Genomic DNA, 10,779 nt, shown 5'->3' with positions numbered 1-10,779 from the left:
TCTCTGTCTGTCCCTCTCTCTCTCTGTTTGTCCCTCTCTCTGTCTGTCCCTCTCTCTCTTTCTCTCTCTCTCTGTCTGTCCCTCTCTCTCTCTGTCTTTCCCTCTCTCTCTCTCTCTCTGTCCCTCTCTCTCTCTCTCTCTCTGTCTGCCCCTCTCTCTCTCTGCCCCCCTCTCTCTCTGTCTCTCTCTCTCTCTGTCTGTCCCCCTCTCTCTCTCTCTGTCCCTCTTTCTCTCTCTCTCTCTGCCTGCCCCTCTCTCTGTCTCTCTGTCTGTCCCTCTCTCTCTCTCTCTCTGTCTCTGTCTCTCTCTCTCTGTGTCCCTCTCTCTCTCTCTCTCTCTCTCTGTCTGTCCCTCTCTCTATCTCTCTGTCCCTCTCTCTCTCTCTCTCTCTCTGTCCCTCTCTCTCTCTCTCTCTGTCTGTCCCTCTCTCTCTGTGTCCCTCTCTCTCTCTGTCTGTCTGTCCCTCTCTCTCTCTCTGTCTGTCCCTCTGTCTATCTCTCTCTCTCTCTCTGTCCCTCTCTCTCTCTCTGTCCCTCTCTCTCTCTGTCTGTCCCTCTCTCTCTCTGTCTGTCTGTCCCTCTCTCTCTCTCTGTCTGTCCCTCTCTCTCTCTCTCTGTCCCTCTCTCTCTCTCTCTCTGTCTGCCCTCCCTCTCTCTCTCTCTCGGTCTGTGCCTCTCTCTGTCTGTCCCTCTCTCTCTCTCTCTGTCCCTCTCTCTCTCTCTCTCTGTCCCTCTCTCTCTCTCTGTCTGTCCCTCTCTCTCTCTCTCTGTCCCTCTCTCTCTCTCTCTCTGTCTGCCCTCCCTCTCTCTCTCTCGGTCTGTGCCTCTCTCTGTCTGTCCCTCTCTCTCTCTCTCTCTCTCTCTCTGTCCCTCTCTCTCTCTCTCTCTGTCCCTCTCTCTCTCTCTGTCTGTCCCTCTCTCTATCTCTCTGTCTCTCTGTCTCTCTCTCTCTCTCTCTCTGTCTGCCACTCTCTCTCTCTGTCTGCCCCCCTCTCTCTCTGTCTCTCTCTCTCTCTCTCTGTCTCTCTGTCTGTCCCTCTCTCTGTCTGTCCCTCTCTCTCTCTCTCTCTCTCTCTGTCTGCCATCCTCTCTCTCTCTCTGTCTGTCCCTCTCTCTCTCTCTCTCTCTCTCTGTCTGCCCCCCCTCTCTCTCTCTCTGTCTGTCCCTCTCTCTCTCTCTCTCTGTCCCTCTCTCTTTCTCTCTCTGTCCCTCTCTCTCTCTCTGTCTGTCCCTCTCTCTATCTCTCTGTCCCTCTCTCTGTCTGTCCCTCGCTCTCTCTGTCTGCCCCCTCTCTCTCTCTGTCTGCCCCTCTCTCTCTGTCTGCCCCCCTCTCTCTCTCTCTCTCTGTCTGCCCCCCTCTCTCTCTCTGTTCCTTTTCCTTTAGTTCTGTTGGGTTAGCAAATTGTATGGTTTCTGTTTTGATATTCGCTGTTGTATAAGTTTGCCGGGGGTTGCGGCGGTGGGGGGTTTAATAAGAGAGCTGGCATTTACCTTGACGGTTTTTGAGTCTGCCCATATCTGCAGACTTTAAATATATCAGCACCTGCCAGTTACACCCTCCGCCTAACCCTGTTTCTCCAAAAGGTTAATCACCGTCCCCATTGCTTGTGCAAAATGTTATTGTAACACAGACGAGGTCAGAAATTTACACATTTCTCGAGGATTTGAATTAGGCCACCGAAGGTTCCCCGACTTAATCCCTCGGAGCGAAAGCTGCATCTTAATAGAGCCTTTCAGCTGAACCAGTGTGTCCTTTCTTTCTCTGGTGCCTGCAGGGGTAGTGCACCGAGAGTGTCTCCGCCCTGCCAGTGGAATCGGAGGTACGTTTCACTGTGGTCGGAGCTCCAGGTTGACACCAGGAGTTGCAGAACGAACAGTTCTATCCTGTTTGGGGTTGGCGGAAGAGGATTTAATTTTCAGATATTGTCAGAATAATTCATGTCCGGTCGCCTTCTCTGGCTCTGACGAGAAGGGTTTGTTTGAATTGGAGGGGAGGATGGGGGGGCTGGGGGAGGAATCGTCACGTGTATGATAATACGCAGTCCGAGTATTGCAGAGTTACCGCACTAATAGCTGGGGTGCATGTGCTTGCTTGGCTCCACCCGTTCACTGTTCAGCAAGGGCACTTGACCTTGTGTTGTGTTTGCCCGTGCATGTTTGATGTGGCAAGCCGCCCGCCGTCTAGTTGTGCCCGTTCCGTTGTGGCTAAGGTGTGCGTCGTGAGATCGAACACTAAAAATTAACTTTTTTTTTTATTCTTCTTCATCCCTCCTCCCCTCTTCCCCCCTCCCGCCCGCCCCCCCCCCCTGTCTCCAATTGTGTACACTAACGTGTCTTTTTTATTACTACGGTGCTTTCCATTTCTGTCTCGAATCAAAATTGCACATCGGACATCCCCCCTCTTCATTTCACCGTACCGCTTTCTACCTCCTGCCTTTTGTGACTGCTTCCCCAACGCACACTCAACAACCGTGCCTTCTGGAATTGTTTGTGCGCACGATACTCGCACTGCACTCTCCCAAACCTCCTGTCTCGTCTTTTTCCTGTTCCGACCCTTGCCATCTTGTGCCGCACACACCTTCCTTTGCATTGTTCCCTCTGCCCCCCCCTCCCTGCCGATGGACCACATGGCTTTCTGTTCTTCATCACCTCCTCCCCTGGTGTCCCGCTGGCTTTCCCGTCTCCTTGTCGCCTCACCGATCCACATTATGCAGCATTTTATGGCCTCGATGAATCGGACCTCGACAAAGTCTTCCATTTGCCCACCACCACCTTCATTGGAGGCAATGAAACTGCCCTTCCCCTCCGAGAGATCATTCGACGGATGGAGGTAGGTGCTAGAATTTGAAGGGCCTAAGGCACTTCCTTCTTCTTTAATCCCCCCTTCTGTCTTTTTATGTGCTGCGGTCATTCAGGTTTCTTGGAACAGGCCCAGTCCATACTTTCATCATTCGTTGGCATTGTGTCATTTTTAAATTAGCAACGGTTGCTGGGAAACCAGTATCTGCAGTTCAGCCACTTGATGGTCACAGAATCCCTACAGTGCAGAAGGAGGCAATTCAGCCCCTCGAGTCTGCGCCACAATCCCACCCAGGCTCTATCCCCATAACCCCACGTATTTACCCTGCTAATCCCACTGACACTAACTTACCATGGCCAATCCACCTAACCTGCACATCTTTGGACACTAAGGGGCAATTTAGCATGGCCAATCCACCTAACCTGCACATCTTTGGACACTAAGGGACAATTTAACATGGCCAATCCACCTACCCTGCACATCTTTGGACACTAAGGGACAATTTAGCATGGCCAATCCACCTACCCTGCACATCTTTGGACACTAAGGGACAATTTAGCATGGCCAATCCACCTAACCTGCACATCTTTGGACACCATGGGGCAATTTAGCATGGCCAATCCACCTAACCTACACATCTTTGGACTCTAATGGGCAATTTAGCATGGCCAATCCACCTAACCTGCACATCCTGGGACACTAAGGGGCAATTTAGCATGGCCAATCCACCTAACCTGCACATCTTTGGACACTAATGGACAATTTAGCATGGCCAATCCACCTAACCTGCACATCTTTGGACACTAAGGGACAATTTAGCATGGCCAATCCACCTAACCTGCACATCTTTGGACACCATGGGGCAATTTAGCATGGCCAATCCACCTAACCTACACATCTTTGGACTCTAATGGGCAATTTAGCATGGCCAATCCACCTAACCTGCACATCTTTGGACACTAAGGGACAATTTAGCATGGCCAATCCACCTAACCTGCACATCTTTGGACACTAAGGGACAATTTAGCATGGCCAATCCACCTACCCTGCACATCTTTGGACACTAAGGGACAATTTAGCATGGCCAATCCACCTAACCTGCACATCTTTGGACACTAAGGGACAATTTAGCATGGCCAATCCACCTAACCTGCACATCTTTGGACACTAAGGGACAATTTAGCATGGCCAATCCACCTAACTTGCACATCCTGGGACACCATGGGGCAATTTAGCATGGACAATCCACCTAATCTACACACCTTTGGACTCTAATGGGCAATTTAGCATGGCCAATCCACCTAACCTACACATCTTTGGACTCTAATGGGCAATTTAGCATGGCCAATCCACCTAACCTGCACATCCTGGGACACTAAGGGGCAATTTAGCATGGCCAATCCACCTAACCTGCACATCTTTGGACACTAATGGACAATTTAGCATGGCCAATCCACCTAACCTGCACATCTTTGGACTCTAATGGACAATTTAGCACGGCCAATCCACCTAACCTGCACATCTTTGGAGACTAAGGGGCAATTTCGCATGGCCAATCCACCTAACCTACACATCTTTGGACTCTAATGGGCAATTTAGCATGGCCAATCCACCTAACCTGCACATCCTGGGACACTAAGGGGCAATTTAGCATGGCCAATCCACCTAACCTGCACATCTTTGGACACTAATGGACAATTTAGCATGGCCAATCCACCTAACCTGCACATCTTTGGACTCTAATGGACAATTTAGCACGGCCAATCCACCTAACCTGCACATCTTTGGAGACTAAGGGGCAATTTCGCATGGCCAATCCACCAAACCCACACATCTTTGGAGTGTGGGAGGAAACCGGAGCACCCGGAGGAAACCCACGCAGACACGGGGAGAACGTGCAAACTCCACACAGACAGTGACCCAAGCCGGGAATCGAACCCAGATCCCTGACGCTGTGAGGCAGCAGTGCTCGCCACCGTGCCGCCCCATTTAAGCCAAGCACCAGAAAACGTTCCAAACTTGTATTCCTACTTTAACTGACACAACTGCCAAGGAAAAATGAAACTCGGGCGTTTTTTTGTTAACGGTCGTACGGTGTTTGTCTGATAAACGGCGTTAGCGGGCGTGTTTTCGCACGTCTTGCACTCAGCAAAGTGCTCTCTTGCCTCTCGGCAGATGTCGTACTGCCAACACATTGGCGTGGAGTTCATGTTTATCAATGATCTGGAGCAATGCCAGTGGATCAGGCAGAAGTTCGAGACTCCGAGTGCCATGCAGTTCACAAACGAAGAGAAACGTACCCTCCTGGCCAGGCTGATCCGCTCTACCAGGTCAGTGACCCCTTCCCCTCTCCCCCTTACACAGGGCAACTAAACAAATGCCTGATAGGAAGGACAGGCACGCATTTTTCTCTATTCTGAGTCCACGCCCTCTAGTCTGAGACTCGAGCATGAAGGGAAACGTCCTCTCAGCATTTACCCTGTCACGCCTCATTAAGGATCCTCTATGTTTCAATGAGATTCCCCCTCTCATTCTTCTAGAGGTCTTCTAGGTCAGAGGCTGGGTATACCGCGGAGAGTAACTCACCACCTGATTTCCCCCAAAGCCTGTCCACCATCCACAAGTCAGGAGTGTGATGGAATATTCCCCACTTGCCTGGATGGATCCGGATCCCAACAACATTCCAGAAGCTCGACACCATCCAGGACAAAGCAGCCCCGCTTGATTGGCACCCCATCCACAAACACTCACTCCCTCCACCACCGACGCTCAGTAGCAGCAGTGTGGACCATCTACAAGATGCACTGCAGCAACTCATCCTTAGACAGCACCTTCCAAACCCACAACCAACTCCATCTAGAAGGATAAGGGCAGCAGACACATGGGGAACACCACCACCTGCAAGTTCCCCTCCGAGCCACTCACCATCCTGACTTGGAAATATATCGGCCGCTCCTTCACTGTCGCTGGGTCAAAATCCTGGAATTCCCTCCCTAACGGCATTGTGGGTCAACCCACAGCACGTGGACTGCAGCGATTCAAGATGGCGGCTCACCACCACCTTCCCAAGGGGCAACTAGGGATGGGCAATAAATGCTGGCCTAGCCAGCGACACCCATGCCCCACGAATGAATGAAAAATCAAATTCCAATGCGTCAAGTCCCAACCTGTTTAACCTTTCCTCATAAGACAATCCCTCCATACCGGGGATCATCCTAGTGAACCTTCTCTGAACCGTCTCTGATTAAATATTATCTTATTAAATAAGAGGAGCAAAACAGCTCGCAGTGCTCCAGATGTGGTCTCACGACCCCTTGAAATCAAGGCCAATATTCCATTAGCCTTCCTGATGACCTGCTGTACCTGTGTGCGGGCTTTCTGTGTTTCGAGCACAAGTACCTCCAAGTCACTTTGTGCTACAGCTTTCCGCACTTTTTCTCCATTTAAATAATACTCTGTTCTTTTTTTCTCCCTTCCAAAATGAGCAACTTCACATTTTCCCCTCCATTTGCCAACTTTTTGCTCGCTTACTTAACCTATCAATATCTCTTTGTAAACTATTTGTATCATAGAATCCCTGCAGTGCAGAAGGAGGCCATTTGGCCCATCGAGCCTGCACCGATAACAAACCCACCCAGGCCCTATCCCCGTAACCCCATGCATTTACCTTAGCTAGTCCCCCTGACACTCAGGGGCAATTTAGCAAGGCCTATCAACCTAACCCGCGCATCTTTGGAGTGTGGGAGGAAACCGGAACCCATACCGGGAATCGAACCCAGGTCCCTGGCGATGTGAGGCAGCAGTGCTAACCACTGCGCCACCGTGCTGACCACAATGGTTCAGTGTGATAGAAAGGACAGGCATGCTCTCACAACTTGCCTTTCCACCTATTTTTATGTCATCTGAAAATTTGGCTGCGGTATATTGGCTTCCTTCCTCCAGATCATTGATATATATTGGAAACAGTTGCGGTCCCAGCACTGATCTCTGTGGAACCCCACTGGTCACCAACCTGAAAAAGAAAAGCCTTATCCCCACCCGATGTTCCCTGCCCATGAGCCAATTCTCTATAGATGCCAATACGCTACCTCCTACACCATAATCTTGTGACTTGACCTTTTATGAGTTGGACAAGAGGGTGATGACAGATTCTCTCGTGCTGGAGAAGAATCATCGCATCCCTAAAGTGCAAGAAGGCTGTGTCCTCGGATCCTAGTCTCACCTACTAATGGAAACATCGGCCCATAGTGCATTGACCCGAACAGGCGCCGGAGTGTGGCGACGAGAGAAATTTCACAGTAACTTCATTGCACTGTTAATGTAAGCCTTACTTGTGACTAATAAATAAACTTTAACTTCGGCCTATCGAGTCTGCGCTGACAACAATCCCACCCTATTCCCGCAACCCCACACATGTGCCCCGTCAATCCCCTGACACTAATGGACAATTTAGCATGGCCAATCAACCCAGCTCGCACATCTGTGTACTGTGGAGGGAAACCGGAGCACCCGGAGGAAACCCACGCAGACGCGGGGAGAATGTGCAGACTCCACACAGACAGTGACCCAAGCTGGGAATCGAACCCGGTTCCCTGGCGCTGTGAGGTAGCAGTGCTAACCACTGTGCCACCGTGCCACCCGTAGGGCCTTTGGTCAAGAGGATCAAAAATTCCCCCCCTTCACAACTATAACCCAACCTTTAGGCTGTTGGCAGTGACCATTTTGTCATCACCCCCATCTTGAGTCAAATGGAAGACCCATTGTACATTTATGAATTTACTGAACCATCATTTCAATCATGGGCACCGACTACAGTGACACCCAGAGGACTGGATGAGGTGGGGGGCATCTCAAAGAAAATTACAGCCTAGGAACAGGCCCTTCAGCCTCCAAGCCTGCACCGGCCATGCTGCCTGACTGAACTAAAACCCCCTACCCTTCCGGGAACCATATCCCTCTATTCCCATCCTATTCATGTATTTGTCAAGACGCCCCTTAAAAGTCACTGCCGTATCCGCTTCCACTCCCTCCCCTGGCAACGAGTTCCAGGCACCCACTGCTCTCTGTGTAAAAAATCTGCCTCGTACATCTCCTTTAAACCTTGCCCCTCGCACCTTAAACCTGTGCCCCCTAGTTATTGAAACTTGCAGGATTCTGCGAGGCCTGGATAGAGTGGACGTGGAGAGGATGTTTGCATTAGTCGGAGAGACTCGGATCCGAGGGCACAGCCTCAGAGTAAAGGGACGTCCCTTTAGAACTGAGATGAGGAGGAATTTCTCCAGCCAGAGGGTTTGGTGAATCTGTGGAATTCATTGCCACAGAGGAGGCCGGGTCACTGAGTGTATTTAAGACAGAGATTGGTAAGGGGGGGTGAAAGGTTATGGGAGAAAAGGCAGGAGAATGGGGTTGAGAAAAAATCAGCCACAATTGAATGACCGAGCAAACTCGATGGGCCAAATGGTCAAATTCTGCTCGTATATAGAATCATAGAATACTACAGTGCAGAAGGAGACCATTCGGCCCATCAAGTCTGCACCAACCACAAGTCCGCCCAGACACTTACCCTAACTAGTCCCCCTGACACTAAAGGGCAATTTAGCATGGCCAATCCACCTAACCTACACATCTTTGGACATTAAGGGGCAATTTAGCATGGCCAATCCACCTAACCTACACATCTTTGGACACTAAGGGGCAATTTAGCATGGCCAATCCCCCTAACCTGCACATCTCTGGAGTATGGGAGGAAACAGGAGCACCCGGAGAAAACCCATGCAGACACGGGGAGAATGTGCTCACATATCTTATGGGTGGGAGAGCATATCAGAAGGTTTGCCCGACTTATGTCTGGTTGCATGGTTTTAAGAAGCCAATTTTGCATGGCTTTGAATCAATTAGCCCCTCGATGCTCTAAATTTATCATCGGGGTGGTCGTGCCTTATTCTTTTCCTTCCGTCTGTTTGATGCTCTGTTTCCTCTCTCTCCCTCTCTCAGGTTTGAGGAGTTTCTGCAGAGGAAGTGGTCCTCGGAGAAACGCTTTGGCCTGGAAGGCTGCGAGGTGCTGATTCCTGCACTGAAGACCATCATCGACAAGTCCAGTGAAAGCGGTGTTGACAATGTCATCATGGGCATGCCTCACAGGTAACGCCGGAGGCTGGCTGGGTCAGGGCTCCCTGCCGCTGGGAGCTAGTCACTCCCTACAGTGGATATAAAGAAAACCCCAGCGTTATCGTTCGCTCCCCTTTTCTTTCTCCGTCCGGCCTGCTACCTCCGGCCCTTTGGACGTTTGACATGTTGTTAACCTGCAGCTGATGAATGGACCAGTTATGACTCTCCTCCGCTTCATATCAACATAGTTCACTTTGGGAATTGAGTGAAACAGGGCTTGACTCTTCCACCTACAGGAATAGGATTCCATACCTAGGATATCCAGCACAGAAACAGGCCATTCGGCCCACCCAACCCATGTCAGCATTTACGCTTCACTCGAGTCTCCTCCCATCTTCTCTCATCTATCATCCGAACTCCCTCTTCCCTTCTCCTCATATATTTGTCCAGCTTCCCCTTAAATACATCCACCCTATTCACTTCAACCTCCCCCAGTGGCAGCAAGTTCCACATTCTCCCCACTCTCTGAGTGAAGAGGTTTTTCTGAATCCCTTATCGGATTTCTCAGTGTCTATCTTATATCGATGGCCTCTGGTTCTGCTCTTCCCCCACAAGAGAAAACATTCTCTGTGTATGCACTCCATCAATATGGGGATCGGGCCTGGGTGGGATTGTGGTCGGTGCAGACTCGATGGGCCGAATGGCCTCCTTCTGCACTGTAGGGATTCTATGAAAAACTTTTCAGAATTATTAAAGATAAGGTCCACCAACGTCTCTACTTTCTCAGGAGGCTAAGACTACAACTACGAGTCTCACCAATTTTTACAGATGCACCATAGAAAGACCATATACCAACCGACTCAAGAACTGCTTTTTCCCAATGGAAGAAGGTGGAAAAGAGAAGGTGTGGGGTCCTTAATTGTGCTGGCTGCTTTCCCAAGGCAGTAGAAAGTGTAGACAGAGTCAATGGATGGGAGGCTGGTTTGCGTGATGGACTGGGCTACATTCACGACCCTTTGTAGTTTCTTGCGGTCTTGGGCAGAGCAGGAGCCCATACCAAGCTGTGATACATCCAGAAAGAATGCTTTCTATGGTGCATCTGTAAAAGTTGGTGAGAGTCGTAGCCGACATACCAAATTTCCTTAGTCTTCTGAGAAAGTAGAGGTGTTGGGGGGGCTTTCTTCACTATAGTGTCGGCATGGAGGGGACCAGGACAGGTTGTTGGTGATCTGGACACCTAAAAACTTGAAGCTCTCGACCCTTTCGACTTCGTCCCCGTTGATGTAGACAGGGACATGTTCTCCACTCCGCTTCCTGAAGTCAATGACAATCTCCGTCGTTTTGTTGACATTGAGGGAGAGATTTTATGTAGTACATATATCAGGAAAGGATTGACAGGCCGGTTTTCCTTTCTCTTGGGAAAAAAAAGGCTGCTGGGGTAATCTAATCAAGCACTCTAAAATCTTGAAAGGTTTTTGACGACGTGGATACGGAGAGAATGATGTTTCCTCTTGTGGGGAAAGAGCGTAACTGGAGGCCATCAATTTGGGGCGGCACGGTGGTACAGTGGTTAGCACTGCTGCCTCACAGCGTCAGGGACCCGGGTTCGATTCCTGGCTTGGGTCACTGTCTGTGCGGAGTCTGCACATTCTCCCCTGTGTCTGCGTGGGTTTCCTCCGGGTGCTCCGGTTTCCTCCCACAGTCCAAAGATGTGTAGGTTAGGTGGATTGGCCATGCTAAATTGCCCCTTAGTGTCCAAGGATGTGTATTTAGGTGGATTGACCATACTAAGTTGCCCTTGGTGTCAGGGAGACTAGCTAGGGCAAATGCATGGGGTTGTTGGGGACAGAGTCCAGGTGGGATTGTGGTCGG

General features: G+C 50.3%; 1 protein-coding gene across 2 annotated transcripts in view; it reads left to right on the top strand.

The window, feature by feature from the left end:
- The window catches only part of LOC144510034 (2-oxoglutarate dehydrogenase complex component E1), a 122,580-nt gene that overhangs the window by 75,700 nt on the left and 36,101 nt on the right, over positions 1 to 10,779 (top strand). For both annotated transcript variants that reach the window (XM_078239238.1, XM_078239239.1), the window contains exons 6-8: positions 2,714 to 2,829; positions 4,975 to 5,129; positions 8,794 to 8,940. In XM_078239238.1, coding sequence (XP_078095364.1) covers positions 2,714 to 2,829; positions 4,975 to 5,129; positions 8,794 to 8,940 — 418 coding nt within the window. The remainder of the gene's footprint in view (positions 1 to 2,713; positions 2,830 to 4,974; positions 5,130 to 8,793; positions 8,941 to 10,779) is intronic.

This window comes from Mustelus asterias, chromosome 22, assembly GCF_964213995.1.
Source record: "Mustelus asterias chromosome 22, sMusAst1.hap1.1, whole genome shotgun sequence".
NCBI lineage: Eukaryota > Metazoa > Chordata > Chondrichthyes > Carcharhiniformes > Triakidae > Mustelus > Mustelus asterias.
Note: the sequence above shows the minus strand (reverse complement) of the source record. Positions and strands in the feature narration are given on the sequence as shown.